The 17,562-nt window shown below is 52.9% G+C and overlaps 1 protein-coding gene across 1 annotated transcript in view; it reads left to right on the top strand.

Moving 5' to 3' along the window:
- The window catches only part of LOC119974238 (retroviral integration site protein Fli-1 homolog), a 95,568-nt gene that overhangs the window by 76,310 nt on the left and 1,696 nt on the right, over positions 1–17,562 (top strand). Inside the window, exon 2 of the mRNA XM_038813007.1 lies at positions 13,705–13,898. Coding sequence (XP_038668935.1) covers positions 13,705–13,898 — 194 coding nt within the window. The remainder of the gene's footprint in view (positions 1–13,704; positions 13,899–17,562) is intronic.

Below are 17,562 nucleotides of genomic sequence, written 5' to 3'. Positions count from 1 at the left end.
ACTGGACACTGCAAACGCTTTTGGCCCTGACAATATTCCGGCAATAGTACTGAAGACTTGGGCTCCAGAGCTTGCTGCACCCCTAACCAAGCTGTTCCAGTACAGCTACAACACTGGCATCGACCCAGCAATGTGGAAAATTGCCCAGGTATGTCCTGAACCCAAAAAACAGCCAATCCAACCCAGCCAATTACCGCCATATCAGTCTACTCTCCATCATCAGTGAAGTGATGGAAGGAGTCATCAACAGTGCTATCAAGCGGCACTAAGCGGCAACTATACCTGTTCTCGGATGCTCAGTTTGGGTTCCGCCAGGGTCACTCAGAATCAAAGAATTATAGAATCATAGAATTTACATGTGCAGAAGGAGGCCATTCAGCCCATTGAGTCGGCACCGGCCCTTGGAAAGAGCACTCCACTCAAGCCCACACCTCCTTCCCATCTCCACACCTCCACCCTACCCCGCAACCCCACCTAAGGACACTAAGGGCAATTTAGCATGGACAATCCACCTAACATGCACATCTTTGGACTGTGGGAGGAAACCGGAGCACCTGGAGGAAACCCACTTAGCTCCTGACCACATGAGAGCCTTGGTTCAAACTGAATGCCGAAGGTGAGGTGAGAGTGATGGTCCTTGACATCAAGGCACCATTTTATTGAGTACGGCATCAAGGAGCCGTATCAAAACTGGAGTCAATTGGAATCGGGGAAAAATCCTCTGTTAGTTGGAGTCATACAGAGCACAAAGGAGGATGGTTGTGGTGGTTGGAGTTCAATTATCTCAGTCCCAGGATATCACTGTGGGAGTTCCTCAATGTAGTGACCTTGGTCCAACCATCTTCAGCTGTTTCACTAATGACCTTCCTTCCGTCATAAGGGCAGATATGGGGATGTTTGCTGATGATTGCATAATGTTCAGTCCCCTTCACGACTCCTCAGATACTGTAGCAGCCTATGTCCAAATGCAGCAAGACCTGGACAATATCCAGGTAAATAGCATCTGCACCACGTAAGTACCAGTCAATGGCCGTCGCCAACAAGTGAGGATCTAACCATTGTACCTTGACATTCAATGGATTTACCATAATTGAACCCCCTCCCCCACCATCACCTCCTGGGGGGTTACCATTGACTAGAAACTTGCAGAAGGAGGCCATTTGGCCCATCAAGTCTGCACCAACCCTTAAAAAGAGCACTCTATCCATGTCCACCCCGCTCTATCCCCGTAACCCCATATTCTAAATTGCACATCACTGGATACTAAAAGTATTTTATCAAGGCTGACCCATCTAACCTGCACATCTTTGGACTGTGGGAGGAAACCGGAGCACCTGGAGGAAACTCATGTAGGAGAACATACAAACTCCAAACAAACAGTGACCCAAGGCCGGAATTGGACCCTGGTCTGTGGTGCTTTGAGGCAGCAGTGCTAACCATTGTGTCACCGTGCCGCCCTGGACCAGGCATATTAATACTGTGGTTACCAGGGCAGGTCAGAGGCTGGGAATAATGTGACGAATAACTCGCCTCCTGACTCCCTCCAAAGCTTGTCCCCCATCTACAAGGCACAAGTCAGGAGTGTGATGGAATACTCTTCACATGAGTGCAGCTCCAAGAAGCACAGCATCCAGGTCAAAGCAGCCCCACTTGACTGGTATCCGTTGCACAAAATCCTGGAACTCCCTCCCTAACAGCACTGTGGGTGTACCTACACCGCAGGGACCGCAGCGGGTTCAAGAAGGCAGCTCGCCACCACCTTCTGAAGGACAACTAGGTATGGGCAATAAATGACCTCTGGGTTTGGACAGCGCCGTCTTTCCTTTGGGATGGGCAATAAATGCTGGACTAGCCAGCGATGCCCACATCCCATAAATGAATAGAAAAACCTCCCTCCACCACCACCACACGCACAGTGGATGCCGTGTGTACTGCAGGGACTCACCAAGGCTCCTTAGGAGCACCAGCACCTTGCCAACCCACGGCCATTACCATCTAGAAGGACAAGAGCAGCGGGTACCTTGGAACACCGCCACCTGGAGGTTCCTCTCCAAACCGCTCGCCATCCCGACTTAGAAATATATCGACCGTTCCTTCACTGTCGCTGAGGCAAAATCCTGGAACTCCCTCCCTAACAGCACTGTGGCTGTACCTACACAGCAGGGGACTGCAGCGGTTCAAGAAGGCGGCTCACCACCATCTTCTCAAGTGAGAATTAGGGATTGGCAATGAATGCTGGGCCCAGCCAAAGACGCCCGCATCCCAATAACTAATTTTTAAAAACCGTCTCCGTCATGGAGAAAGGAATCCCAAAAGGGAGACGGGGTCTGAACTCGCCAGCACTCACTTTCTGCTACTCAAAAACAAAATATTGCAGGGGCTGGAATCTGAAGCAAGTACAGAAGACGCTGGAAAAACTCAGGAGGTACGTCCGGCAGAATCTGTGGGGAGAGGAAAAAGAGTTCATGCTTCGAGTAATTGATTTAAAAGGATATTGATACAATATTGAGGCAAGATATTAGCACAGACAATGTGGAATCTGTCTGGGCCGAGTTAAGAAACACCAAAGGGCAAAAATTATTCATAGGAGTGCTATACAGACCACCAAACTGCAGTGGTAATTATGGGAATAGCGTTAGACAGGAAATCAGAGATGCATGTGATAAAGGAACATCTGTGATTATGGGTGTCTTTAATCTGCATATAGATTGGGTGACTCAAATTAGCCACAGTACAATAGAGGTGGAATATCTGGACTGTGTGCGGGGTGGTTTTCTGGACCAATACATTGAGGACAACAAACGAATAGGCCATTTTAGACTGAGTGTTGTGCAATGAGAAAGGATTAGTTGGTAGTCGGGTTGTGAGAGAACCCTTGGGGATGAGTGACCATAACATGATCAAATTCTTTATCATGGTGGATAGTGAGGTAGTTGATTCTGAGACCAAGGCCCTGAATCTCTACAAAGGAAACTATGATGTCATGAGGCATGAGTTGGCCATGACGGACTGGGAAACATTACTGAAAGGAAGGACAGTGGACAGGCAATGGCAGGCATTCAAGGAACGAATAAGTTAACTCGAAAGCTCCTAATTCTTATCTGGTGCAAGAGTAGAAAGGGAACTATGGCGTCACCACAGAGAGCACAGCAGCACAGTGGTTAGCATAGTTGCTTCACAGCTCCAGGGTCCCAGGTTCGATTACCCGCTGGGTCACTGTCTGTGCGGAGGTTGCATTTCCTCCCCGTGTCTGCGTGGGTTTCCTCCGGGTGCTCCGGTTTCCTCCCACAATCCAAAGATGTACAGGTTAGGTGGATTGGCCATGCTAAATTGCCCTTCATGTCCAAAAAGGTTAGGTGGGGTTACTGGGTTACAGGGATAGGGTGGATGTGTGGGCTTGGATAGAGTGCTCTTTCCAAAGGCCGATGCAGACTCGATGGGCCGAATGGCCTCCTTCTGCACTGTAAATTCTATGATTCTATGATTCTACCAGGGAAATTAGAGATAGTATTAGATTCAAAGACGAGGCATACAATTTAGCAAGAAAAAGCGATAGTTTAAAATTCACCAAAAGCAGACCAAGGGATTGAGGAGCTGATAAAAATAATTATTACCAGAGAAATGGTTTTGGGGAAATCAATGGGATTAAAGGCAGATAAATCTCCAGGGCCTGATAATCTCTATCCCAGAGTACTTAAGGAAGTGGCCCTAGAAATAATAGATCCACTGGTGGTCATTTTCCATAATTCTTTAGACTCTGGAATTGTTCCTACAGATTGGAGGGTAACGAATGTAACCCCACCATTCAAAAAGGGAGGTTCGAGAGAAAACGGGGAATTATAGACCGCATTAGAGTCCATTATCAATTTGTCCATTATCAAGGATTTCATAGCACGGCATCTGGAAAGTTGAGAGACAAAATCAGCATGGATTTATGACAGGGAAATCATGCTTAACAAATATACTCAAATTCTTTGCAGATGTAACTAGCAGAGTTTTTTTTTTTTAATTTTTATTGAAAAATTTTGTATTTATATAACAACAAACCGCAATAAAATACAATAATGATAACAGTCATAAACATTCGCCCATCCTCAATGAACAACAAAACATATTAACAACAACTTAAATTAACACAATATTAAGTTAAATAACCATAGGAAAAATAGAAACAGTAATAAAGAACCCCCTCCTCCTCCTCCCCCCCCCCCCCCCCCCCCCCCCCCCCCCCGGGCCCCGGGTTGCTGCTGCTATTGACCAAGATACCTATCTTTGGGCCAGAAAGTCCAGAAAAGGCTGCCACCGTTTATAGAACCCTTGTATTGATCCTCTCAGGGCAAATTTGACCCTCTCCAATTTTATAAATCCCGCCATGTCACTGATCCAGTTCTCCACACTTGGGGGCCTTGCATCTTTCCACTGCATCAAGATCCTCCGCCGGGCTACTAGGGACGCAAAGGCCAGAACACCGGCGCCATTACCATGGCACCCAGGCTCGTACCTCTACATGACGCCATTCCAGTCTTTTCCACGCCGCCCCTCCCCCCTCCATCACCCATTTACGTACCATTGACACATTGGCCGCCCAATAGTACCCCAAAAGATTGGGCAGCGCCAGCCCGCCTCCATCCCTCCCTCGCTCCAGGGAAACCCTCTTCACTCTCGGAGTGCCATGCTCCCACACAAAGCTCAAAATACTGCTAGTCACCCTCCTAAAGAAGGCCCTGGGGATGAAGATGGGCAGGCACTGAAAGAGGAACAAGAACCTCGGCAGCACCGTCATTTTGACGGACTGCACCCTCCCCGCCAATGACAATGGCAGCATGTCCCACCTCTTGAACTCCTCCTCCATCTGATCCACAAGCCTGGTGAAATTACACTTGTGAAGAGTCCCCCAGTCCCTGGCCACCTGCACCCCCAGGTACCTAAAACTCTCCCCTGCCCTCCTAAGCGGGAGCCTACCAATTCCCTCCTCCTGGTCCCCAGGGTGCACCACAAACACCTCACTCTTGCCTAGATTTAGTTTATAACCTGAAAAGGTCCCAAACTCAGCTAGCAGCTCCATCACCCCCGGCATCCCTCCCACCGGGTCCGCCACATACAGTAGCAGGTCATCGGCATACAACGACACCCTATGTTCCTCCCCACCCCGTACCAAACCCCTCCACCTTCCTGAATCCCTCAACGCCATCGCCAACGGTTCGATTGCCAATGCAAACAACAAGGGGGACAGGGGGCAACCCTGCCTGGTCCCTCGATAAAGCCGGAAGTACTCCGACCTCCTCCCATTCGTGGCCACACATGCCATCGGGGCCTCATACAGCAGCCTCACCCATCTAATAAACCCTTCACCAAATCCAAACCTCTCCAACACCTCCCGTAAGTACCCCCACTCCACTCTATCGAAGGCCTTCTCCGCATCCAGCGCCACCACTATTTCAGCCTCCCCCTCAATCGCCGGCATCATGATGACATTCAACAACCTCCGCACATTCGTGTTTAGCTGCCTTCCCTTAACAAAACCTGTCTGATCCTCGTGTACAACCCCTGGCACACAGTCCTCTATCCTGGTGGCCAGGATCTTTGCCAGCACCTTGGCATCCACATTAAGGAGAGATATGGGCCTGTATGAACAACACTTCTGGGGCTCCTTGTCCCTCTTTAAGATTAAAGAAATCAGCGCCCGCGACATCGTCGGGGGCAAAGTCCCCCCCTCCCACGCCTCATTAAGTGTCCGCACCAGCAGTGGGCCCACTAGGTCCACAAACTTTTTATAAAACTCCACCGGGAACCCATTCGGCCCCGGCGTCTTCCCTGACTGCATCTGCCCGATCCCCTTAACTAGCTCCTCCAGCTCAATCGGCGCCCCCAACTCCTCCACCTTCTCCTCCTGCACCTTCGGGAAAGAAAGCCTGTCAAGGAACCTCTCCATTCCCCTCCTCTCCCCCGTTGGCTCCGACCGGTACAGTTCCCCGTAAAAGTCCTTGAAGACCTCATTCACCTCTACCCCCTTCCGCACCACATTCCCACTCTTATCTCTCACTCCAGCAATTTCCCTAGCCGCATCCCGCTTGTGGAGCTGATGAGCCAGCATCCTACTCGCCTTTTCACCATGTTCATACACTGCCCCTTGTGCCTTCCTTCACTGTGCCTCCGCCTTTCTAGTGGTCAACAAATCAAATTTAGCCTGTAGGCTGCGCCTCTCCCCCAACAATCCCTCCTCTGGTGCCTCCGCGTACCTCCTATCCACCTCCAGGATCTTCCCCACCAGTCTATCCCTCTCACTCCTCTCCCTGTGTGCCCGGATGGATATCAGCTCCCCACGAATTACTGCCTTTAGGGCTTCCCAGACCATCCCCACCCAGACCTCCCCCGCATCATTCACCTCGAGGTACCCCTCAATACTTGCCCGGACCCTCCTGCCCACCTCCTCCTCCGCCAACAGCCCCACATCCAACCGCCACAACGGGCGCTGGTCCCGCACCTCCCCCATCTCCAGCTCCATCCAATGCGGAGCGTGGTCGGAGATTGCAATGGCCGAATATTCGGCCTCCTCCACTCTCGGAATCAGTCCCCTACTCACCACGAAGAAGTCTATCCCTGAATAAACCCTATGTACATGGGAGAAGAAAGAGTACTCCCGTGCCCTCGGCCTCACAAACCTCCATGGGTCCACCCCTCCCATCTGGTCCATAAACCCCCTCAGCACCTTGGCCGCCGCCGGCCTCCTACCCGTCCTAGAGCTGGACCGATCCAGTGAAGGATCCAACACCGTATTGAAGTCCCCCCCATAATCAGACCTCCCGCCTCTAGATCGAGGACACGTCCCAGCATACGCCTCATAAAGCCCGCATCATCCCAATTTGGGGCATACACACTAACAAGTACCACCTTCTCTCCCTGTAGCCTGCCCCTTACCATAGCAAACCTACCTCCCGCATCCGCCACCACCTCAGATGCCTCAAACGACACATTTTTACCCACCAGAATCGTCACTCCCCGGTTCTTCACATCCAACCCAGAGTGGAAAACCTGCCCCACCCACCCCTTCCTCAGACGGACCTGGTCCGCCACCTTCAGGTGGACCTCCTGAAGCATTGCCACATCTGCCTTTAGCCCCCTCAAATGAGCAAGCACCCTAGACCGCTTCACCGGCCCATTCAGTCCTCTCGCATTCCAGGTGACCAACCAGATCAGAGGGCGTCCCGCCCCCCTCCCCCGTCGACTAGCCATAGCCCGTCGACTGCCCGCCCCAGGCCAGCACCCCCCGCCCGACCCAGTCCACACAGCGACAACACCTCACCTCTGTTCCCCCCGGCCCACACCAGCTCCTTCCTGACCCTGCCAGCAGCAACCCGGTATTCCCCTTTCCCCCCCTCCCTCCCCGCCCAGGCTAGGAATCCTCCTAGCCGTGACACGTCCTCCATTGTACTTCCGTGGGTCAGCTAACTTCTGCTGGCCCTGGAAACCCCCGCCAAAACCCGACCCCTCCCAAAGCGGGATCGTCCCCCATCCTGTCACTCCTCAAAGCACCGCTTCAGCGCGAGGAGGAACCAGTTAAGGCCCCCCCCCCCCGTCATCATCTCCACCCCCCCAGCCCCGAAACGCGGGAAACCAGAGGAAAGCCCGCGCTTTCGCACTGCCCCACCACACCCTTCTGACGCAGTTCCCAAATACCAGCCCCACTCCATACCCCCAACCCTATACAGAATACAACAAACCCCCCAACCACCCCCCCCCCCCGCAAAATACAAAACTCAAACAATGCCCCCCAACAGAAAAAAGAACAACACCCCAATAAATAACCATATCAAAATTACAAAAGTACAGAAACACAGAAAAAACACAGCAACAGCAGAAACCAGCAATAAAGCATTACAACCGACCCCGCAACCCCCAACCCCTAGTTCGAGACCAGCTTCTCCGTCCGCACAAAGGCCCACGCCTCCTCCGGGGAATCAAAATAATAATGCCGTTCCAAATAAGTTACCCACAAGCGCGCAGGCTGCAACATTCCAAACTTTATTTTCTTCTTATAGAGCACCTCCTTCGTCCGATTAAACCCGGACCGCCGCTTAGCCACCTCCGCACTCCAATCCTGGTAGATCCGTACTACCCCATTCTCCCAATTGCTGCTCTTCACCCTCTTGGCCCAGCGCAGCACGCACTCCCGATCACTGAACCGGTGGAACCTCACCAGCACCGCACGCGGGGGTTCATTCTCCTTAGGCCTCCTGGCCAGTACTCTGTGGGCTCCCTCCAGTTCCAGGGGCAGATGGAAAGATCCTGCCCCCACTAGCGAGTTCAGCATCATGGCCACGTTGGTTGTCAGATCCGACCCCTCCAGCCCCTCCACAAGGCCCAAGATCCTCAGATTCTTCCGCCTCATGCGGAGATCAAGCTCCTCGAAGCGGTCTTGCCACTTCTTATGGAGTGCCTCGTGCCCCTCCACCTTACTCACGAGGACCACGGCCTCCTCCTCTCGTTCAGCGGCCTGCTCCTGCAGCGCTTGGATGGCAGCACCCTGGGTCGTCTGAATCTCCGAAAGATTTTTATTCGTTTCCTGCAGAGAGCTCAGCACCTCAGCCTTAAAATCTTCAAAACAGTGCAGGAGTGCAGCTTGCTGCTCCTGCGCCCACAGCCTCCACTCCTCTGGTGCTCCGCCGGCTGCCATTTTGGAATCCTTCCCCCGTTTTTTCTGGGGAGCTGCTGCCGTTTTTTTCCTGCTTTCCACTCCGAGTTCGAGGCATGAAATGTGGAGAAGGTTGATCACTACACCTTCTCCCACCGGGAGACGTCGAAAAAATTCCGTTTTGGGCTCTAAAAAGAGCCGAAAAGTCCGTTTGAATCGGGAGCTCCCAAATGTGCGGCTTCCTACGTCATCGCCGCCACCGGAAGTCGTAACTAGCAGAGTTAACATCACCTGCTGTCTTTCACCTCATGCCCTGCCCCTCGTCTGGTGTCCTGTCCTTCACTTGGTGTCCAATTGCCCAACTGCAGCCATCATGCTCACCTGGTGCACTGCCCCTCACCTGGTGCCCCACCCCTTACCTGGTGCCCCATCACTCACCTGGTACCTTGCCCCTCACCTGGTGCCCATACTTCACCTGTACCCCACACTTCACCTGGTGCCCCGCTCTTCACCTGGTGCCCACCTCCTCACCTGATGCCCCGCGCCTCACCTGGTGCCCTGCTCCTCACCTGGTTTCCAGCACCTCACGTGGTGCCCTGTCCTTCACCTGGTGCCTTGACCTTCACCTGGTGCCTCATCCTTCATCTGATGACCTGCTCCCCACCTGCTGCCCCACCCATCACCTGTGACCCGCCACTCACCTGGTGACCCGCCACTCACCCACAGCTCTGCATTTCACCTGGTACACCGCCCCTCACTTGGTGACCTGCTGCTCACCTGGTGCTCCACCCCTCACCTCCTCCACCACCCTTCGCCTAGTGGCCTGCCCCATACCTGGTGATACACCACTCATCCACTGCCACGCCCTTCACCTGGTGCCCCCTCCCCTCACCTGGTGTCCCGCCCTTCACCGGCTGGCCTGCCCCTCACCTGGTGGCACTGACCTGGTGAACTGTCCCCTTTCCTGGTGTCTCTGTCGTTACAGATGTCATGATCACTGGACTAGGCCCTTCCAGCACTAACGCTGAGAGAAATTAGTGCAGGGATTGGATGGCGGCCACAGATGTCATCGTGACACAAGTTATCTCAGGACAACACATGCCTTCATATCACCATTAATCATCACTTAAAATAGTCTGAGGGAGCCACTAAACCACAGCCTAACACAACTGATGATAGGAGGTCTGGGGGATATTTTAGAAGTCGGTTATAGAGGGATACAAGATAACGCCTGTCAGTGCTGTCAGTAAATTAGAATCCAAAAACAGATATGACTCTTCATCTCGATTCCTGAAAAACCACATTTAGCAACACTGTCCAAAAGGGGAGAAAAATGGGTCTGTCTCCTCCAGAGAGAGACAAACCAAATCAGAAGGACATCGTGGATGGATATAAGCCCAGAAAAAATCAGTGGGCTGGATTCTCCATCAACGTGATTCTCCGCTTCAGGGCAGCGCACTCACACCCGCGGACTTCCCAACGATTTGGAGGTGGCCACAATGGGAAACCCCATTGGGTGGTTGGCGGGACGGAAGATACCATTGCCAGCGGGGGCGCGCTGCACCAGAAAACGGGTGCGGCAGGCGGTGAATGCTGCCCAGTTTGTCTAGAACCCATACCCAGTGAAAGTCAGTGTGTGTGGAACCCATATCCCAGTGAGAGTCAGTGGGTGTGGATCCCGTACCCCAGTGAGAGTCAGTGTGTGTGGGACCCGTACCCCAGTGAGAGTCAGTGTGTGTGGAACCCGTACCCCAGTGAGAGTCAGTGGGTGTGGATCCCGTACCCCAGTGAGAGTCAGTGTGTGTGGAACCCGTACCCCAGTGAGAATCGGTGTGTGTGGATCCCGTACCCCAGTGAGAGTCAGTGTGTGTGGAACCCGTACCCCAGTGAGAGTCAGTGTGTGTGGAACCCGTACCGCAGTGAGAGTCAGTGTGTGTGGAACCCGTACCCCAGTGAGAATCGGTGTGTGTGGATCCCGTACCCCAGTGAGAGTCAGTGTGTGTGGAACCCGTACCCCAGTGAGAGTCAGTGTGTGTGGAACCCGTACCGCAGTGAGAGTCAGTGTGTGTGGAACCCGTACCCCAGTGAGAGTCAGTGTGTGTGGAACCCGTACCCCAGTGAGAGTCAGTGTGTGTGGAACCCATACCCCAGTGAGAGTCAGTGTGTGTGGACCCCGTACCCCAGAGAGAGTCAGTGTGTGTGGAACCCGTACTCCAGTGAGAGTCAGTGTGTGTGGAACCGGTACCCCAGTGAGAGTCAGTGTGTGTGGAACCCGTACCCCAGTGAGAGTCAGTGTGTGTGGAACCCGTACCCCAGTGAGAGTCAGTGTGTGTGGGACCCGTACCCCAGTGAGAGTCAGTGTGTGTGGAACCCGTACCCCAGTGAGAGTCAGTGTGTGTGGAACCCATACCCCAGTGAGAGTCGGTGTGTGTGGAACCCGTACTCCAGTGAGAGTCAGTGTGTGGAACCCGCACCCCAGTGAGAGTCGGTGTGTGTGGAACCTGTACCCCAGTGAGAGTCAGTATGTGTGGAACCCGTACCCCAGTGAGAGTAAGTGTGTGTGGAACCTGTACCCCAGTGAGAGTCAGTGTGTGTGGAACACGCACCCCAGTGAGAGTCAGTGTGTGTGGACCCCTACCCCCAGTGAGAGTCAGTGTGTGTGGAACCCGTACCCCAGTGAGAGTCAGTGTGTGTGGACCCCTACCCCCCAGTGAGAGTCAGTGTGTGTGGAACCCGTAACCCAGTGAGATTCAGTGTATGTGGAACCTGTACCCCAGTGAGAGTCAGTGTGTGTAGCCCGTACCCCAGTGAGAGTCAGTGTGTGTGGAACCCGTACCCCAGTGAGAGTCAGTGTGTGTAGCCCGTACCCCAGTGAGAGTCAGTGTGTGTGGAACCCGTACCCCAGTGAGAGTCAGTGTGTGTAGCCCGTACCCCAGTGAGAATCAGTGTGTGTGGAACCTGTACCCCAGTGAGAGTCAGTGTGTGTGGAACCCGTACCCCAGTGAGAGTCAGTGTGTGTGGAACCCGTACCCCAGTGAGAGTCAGTGTGTGTGGAACCTGAACCCCAGTGAGAGTCAGTGTGTGTGGAACCTGTACCCCAGTGAAAGTCAGTGTGTGTGGAACCCGTACCCCAGTGAGAGTCAGTGGGTGTGGATCCCGTACCCCAGTGAGAGTCAGTGTGTGTGGAACCCGTACCCCAGTGAGAATCGGTGTGTGTGGATCCCGTACCCCAGTGAGAGTCAGTGTGTGTGGAACCCGTACCCCAGTGAGAGTCAGTGTGTGTGGAACCCGTACCCCAGTGAGAATCGGTGTGTGTGGATCCCGTACCCCAGTGAGAGTCAGTGTGTGTGGAACCCGTACCCCAGTGAGAGTCAGTGTGTGTGGAACCCGTACCCCAGTGAGAGTCAGTGTGTGTGGAACCCGTACACCAGTGAGAGTCAGTGTGTGTGGAACCCGTACCCCAGTGAGAGTCAGTGTGTGTGGAACCCGTACCCCAGTGAGAGTCAGTGTGTGTGGAACCCATACCCCAGTGAGAGTCAGTGTGTGTGGACCCCGTACCCCAGAGAGAGTCAGTGTGTGTGCAACCCGTACCCCAGTGAGAGTCAGTTTGTGTGGAACCCGTACTCCAGTGAGGGTCAGTGTGTGTGGAACCGGTACCCCAGTGAGAGTCAGTGTGTGTGGAACCCGTACCCCAGTGAGAGTCAGTGTGTGTGGAACCCATACCCCAGGGAGAGTCAGTGTGTGTGGAACCCGTACTCCAGTGAGTGTCAGTGTGTGTGGATCCCGTACCCCAGTGAGAGTCAGTGTGTGTGGAACCCGTATCCCAGTGAGAGTCAGTGTGTGGAACCCGTACCCCAGTGAGAGTCGGTGTGTGTGGAACCTGTACCCCAGTGAGAGTCAGTATGTGTGGAACCCGTACCCCAGTGAGAGTAAGTGTGTGTGGAACCTGTACCCCAGTGAGAGTCAGTGTGTGTGGAACACGCACCCCAGTGAGAGTCAGTGTGTGTGGACCCCTACCCCAGTGAGAGTCAGTGTGTGTGGAACCCGTACCCCAGTGAGAGTCAGTGTGTGTGGACCCCTACCCCCCAGTGAGAGTCAGTGTGTGTGGAACCCGTACCCCAGTGAGAGTCAGTGTGTGAGGAACCCGTACCCCAGTGAGAGTCAGTGTGTGTAGCCCGTACCCCAGTGAGAGTCAGTGTGTGTGGAACCCGTACCCCAGTGAGAGTCAGTGTGTGTGGAACCCGTACCCCAGTGAGAGTCAGTGTGTGTGGAACCCGTACCCCAGTGAGAGTCAGTGTGTGTGGAACCCGTACCCCAGTGAGAGTCAGTGTGTGTGTAGCCCGTACCCCAGTGAGAATCAGTGTGTGTGGAACCTGTACCCCAGTGAGAGTCAGTGTGTGTGGAACCTGTACCCCAGTGAGAGTCAGTGTGTGTGGAACCCGTACCCCAGTGAGAGTCAGTGTGTGTGGAACCCGTACCCCAGTGAGAGTCAGTGTGTGTGTGGAACCCGTACCCCAGTGAGAGTCAGTGTGTGTGGAACCCGTACCCCAGTGAGAGTCAGTGTGTGTGGAACCTGAACCCCAGTGAGAGTCAGTGTGTGTGGAACCTGTACCCCAGTGAGAGTCAGTGTGTGTGGAACCCGTACCCCAGTGAGAGTCAGTGTGTGTGGAACCTGTACCCCAGTGAGAGTCAGTGTGTGTGGAACCCGTACCCCAGTGAGAGTCAGTGTGTGTGGAACCCGTACCCCAGTGAGAGTCAGTGTGTGTGGAACCCGTACCCCAGTGAGAGTCAGTGTGTGTGTGGAACCCGTACCCCAGTGAGAGTCAGTGTGTGGTACCTGTACCCCAGTGAGAGTCAGTGTGTGTCGAACCCGTACCCCAGTGAGAGTCAGTGTGTGTGGAACCCGTACCCCAGTGAGAGTCAGTGTGTGTGGAACCTGTACCCCAGTGAGAGTCAGTGTGTGTGAAACCTGTACCCCAGTGAGAGTCAGTGTGTGTGGAACCTGTACCCCAGTGAGAGTCAGTGTGTCTGATTCTGAAGTTAATGCTCAGTGTATTATTTTCTTTCACCAGGAAGCTCTTTCTGTTGTGAGTGAAGACCAGGCTCTTTATGAATCTTCATTCGCTGCCTCCCAACTGATGAAGACAGAGATTGGTGATTATAGTCAGCCTGGGAAAGCGAGCCCAGAGATGGCAGATCCAGACTGGAACACTCCAACCAGCCGTGTGATGGTGAAGCGGGAGGTTGAGCAAGTGAACGGTTCAAGGTAGGGTAAACATCGTCGAGACTCTGCAAGTGACCAACGCGGTAGTTATAGTTCCAGAATCCCTTGGTTACTCCACACTGGGAGCATTGTGCACAATTCTGGTCTCCATATCCCTTGATTAGACCACCCTTGGCGCACTGTGCACAGTTCTGGTCTCCATATCCTTTGAATAGACCATATTTGGAGCATTGTACACAATTCCAGTCTCCATATCCTTTGGTTAGACCACACTTGGAGCACTGTGCACAGTTCTGGTCTCCATATCCTTTGAATAGACCGTACCTGGAGCATTGTACACAATTCCAGTCTCCATATTCTTTGGTTAGACCACACTTGGAGCACTGTGCACAGTTCTTGTCTCCATATCCCTTTGTTAGAGAAGACCTGGGGCACTACACACAGTTCTGGTCTCTACGTCCTTTGGTTAGACCACACTTGGGGCATTGTGCACAGTTTCAATCTCCATATCCCTCAGTTAGACCACACTGGGAGCACTTTGCACAGTTCTAGTCTCCATATCCATCGGTTAGACCACACTTGGGGCACTGTGCACAGTTTCAATCTCCTTGTCCCTCAGTTTGACCACACTTGGAGCACTGTGCACAGTTCTTGTCTCCGCATTCTTTGGTTAGCCCTCACTTTAATCCCTGTGCAAAGTCCCGGTTTCCATATTGCTTGGTTACACCACAAATGGGGCACTGTTTACAGTTCCGGTCTTCATAACCCTTGGTTATACTGCACTTGGAGCACTGTGCACTGTTCTAGTCTCCATATCCCTTGGTTAGACCACACTTGGCACACTGTGCACAGTTTTTCTCTCTGGATCTCTTGGTTAGACTGTACTTAAATCCCTATGCAGAGTCCCGTTTTCCATATTCCTTGGTTAGGCCATACATAGAGCACTGCATTAATTTCCGGTCTCCATCTCCCTCGGTGAGACCAGACTTGGATCACTGTTCACAGTTCCTGTTTCTATATTCCTTGGTTGGAGCACACTTGGAGCACTGTGCACAGTTATGATCTCCATATCTCTTGGTTAGAGCTCACTTGGAGCACTGTGCACAGTTCCAGTATCCATATCCCTCTGTTAGACCACACTCAGAGCACTGTGCACAATTCCGATCTCCATATCCCTCAGTTAGACCTTACTTAAATCTCTGTGCACAGTTCTGGTTTCCATTCCTTGGTTGGACCACACATAGATTACTACATTCACTTCCGGTCTCCATATTGGATTGAATTGGATTGGATTTGTTTATTGTCACATGTACCGAGGTACAGTTAAAAGTATTTTTCTGCAAGCAGCTCAACAGATCATTCAGTACATGGGAAGAAAAGGGAATTAACCAAAATTCAAGAAAATACAAGATATACAATGTAACTACATAAGCATTGGCATCGGTTGAAGCATACAGGGTGTAGTGTTAATGAGGTCAGTCAATAAGAGGGTCATTTAGGAGTCTGGTGACAGTGGGGAAGAAGCTGTTTTTGAGTCTGTTCGTGCGTGTTCTCAGACTTCTGTATCTCCTGCCCGATGGAAGAAGTTGGAAAAGTGAGTAAGCCGGGTGGGAGGGATCCTTGATTATGCTGCCTGCTTTCCCCAAGCAGCGGGAGGTGTCGATGGAGTCCATGGATGGGAGGCAGGTTCGTGTGATGGACTGGGCAGTATTCACGACTCTCTGAAGTTTCTTGAGGTCCTGGGCTGAGCAGTTGCCATACCAGGCTGTGATGCAGCCCGATAGAATGCTTTCTATGGTGCATCTGTAAAAGTTGTTAAGGGTTAATGTGGACATGCAAAATTTCCTTAGTTTCCTGAGGAAGTAAAGGCGCTGTTGTGCTTTCTTGCTGATAGCGTCGACGTGAGTGGACCAGGACAGATTTTTGGTGATGTGCACCTCTAGCAATTTGAAACTGCTAACCATCTCCACCTTGGCCCCGTTGATGCTGACAGGGGTGTGTACAGAACTTTGCTTCCTGAAGTCAATGATCAGCTCTTTAGTTTTGCTGGCATTGAGGGAGAGATTGTTGTCGTTACACCACTCCACTAGGTTCTCTATCTCCCTCCTGTATTCTGACTCGTCGTTATTCGAGTTCCGGCCCACTATGGTCGTATCATCAGCAAACTTGTAGATGGAGTTGGAACCAAGTTTTGCCACGCAGTCGTGTGTGTACAGGGAGTAGAGTAGAGGGCTAAGTACGCAGCCTTGCGGGGCACCGGTATTGAGGACTATAGTGGAGGAGGTGTTGGTGTTAATTCTTACTGATTGTGGTCTGTTGGTCAGAAAATCGAGGATCCAGTTGCAGAATGGAGAGCCAAGCCCTAGATATCCCTCGGTTAGACCAGCCTTGGATGGATCACTGTGCACAGTTCCCGTTTCCATATTCCTTGGTTGGAGCACACTTGGAGCACTGTGCACAGTTCTTGGGCTGGATTCTCTGTTTTGTAGACTAGGGCAGGATTCTCCGCTGGCGTGATTCTCTGTTACGCCGGTGCCCGGGGCTTTCCCGATGGCGTGGGGCTGCCCGACAATGGGAAACCCCATTGACCGGCCGGCGTAACGGAGAATCCCGCCAGCCAGTCGGGGCAGAAATGTGGTACGGCGGTGCGGAGAATCCGCCCAAGTCCCCACACAAGCATGAAAACAGTGCACAGGAAATCGCCAGTAAAACTGGTGCAAAACGGCCGCTGATTCGCCGTTTTGCTGGGGGCCTAGCAGGGAGGGAACGTAGAGCTCGCAGCTCTCGCTGCCGATACGGCCCTGAGCATTTACGGATCCGTAGCGGCGCACGCACACGGCTGCGGCCTGCAGCAGCCGCGCCGTGCTTCATGGCAGACTCAGCTCACTGACAAGGACCGCAAATGTAGTGCTCCCTTTGGCCACCCACGTGCCCCGGACCGCCCTCCCACAGTATCCCCAGCCCCGAATGAAGCCCCCCAGCGCACGGACTGACCCTCCCCTGACTGTGGCGGCACTGGAGTGAGTGCGCAGCTGCCACGCGAGGTTCCCAGATGGTGTGAGCACACGTAAACCACGCCATCAAAAACTCGGCTGATCGTGGATGGAGAATCGCAGGGTGGGCAATAGGCAATGGCCTGCGGCCATGGATAATTGACGCAGCGTACTCCTAGAGTACACCACTTCCTCTTTTCAGGGGCAGAGAATACAAAAACCGGCACCACTCCCGATATTGGCATCAAAACACATTCTCCGCCCCGTCGCCGTACGCGATTTCGGCGTAAGGAACGGAGACCAGCCAGGTCTCCATATTCCTTGGTTAGACCATAATTGGAGCACTGTGCACAGTTTTGGTCTCCATATCCCTCGGTTAGACCACACTGGGAGCACTGTGCACAGTTCTGGTCTCCATATCCTTTGGTTAGACCACACTGGGAGCACTGTGCACAGTTCCAGTTTCCATATCCCTTGGTTAGACTACACTGGGAGCACTGTGCACAGTTCTGGTCTCCATATCCCTTGGTTAGACTACACTGGGAGCACTGTGCACAGTTCTGGTCTCCATATCCCTTGGTTAGACCACACTGGGAGCACTGTGCACAGTTCTGGTCTCCATATCCCTTGGTTAGACTACACTGCGAGCACTGTGCACAGTTCCAGTTTCCATATCCCTTGGTTAGACCACACTGGGAGCACTGTGCACAGTT

Source organism: Scyliorhinus canicula, chromosome 12 (assembly GCF_902713615.1).
Source record: "Scyliorhinus canicula chromosome 12, sScyCan1.1, whole genome shotgun sequence".
Taxonomy (NCBI): Eukaryota; Metazoa; Chordata; class Chondrichthyes; order Carcharhiniformes; family Scyliorhinidae; genus Scyliorhinus; species Scyliorhinus canicula.
The sequence above is the reverse complement of the archived record's forward strand: the minus strand, read 5'-3'. Positions and strand labels throughout refer to the sequence as shown.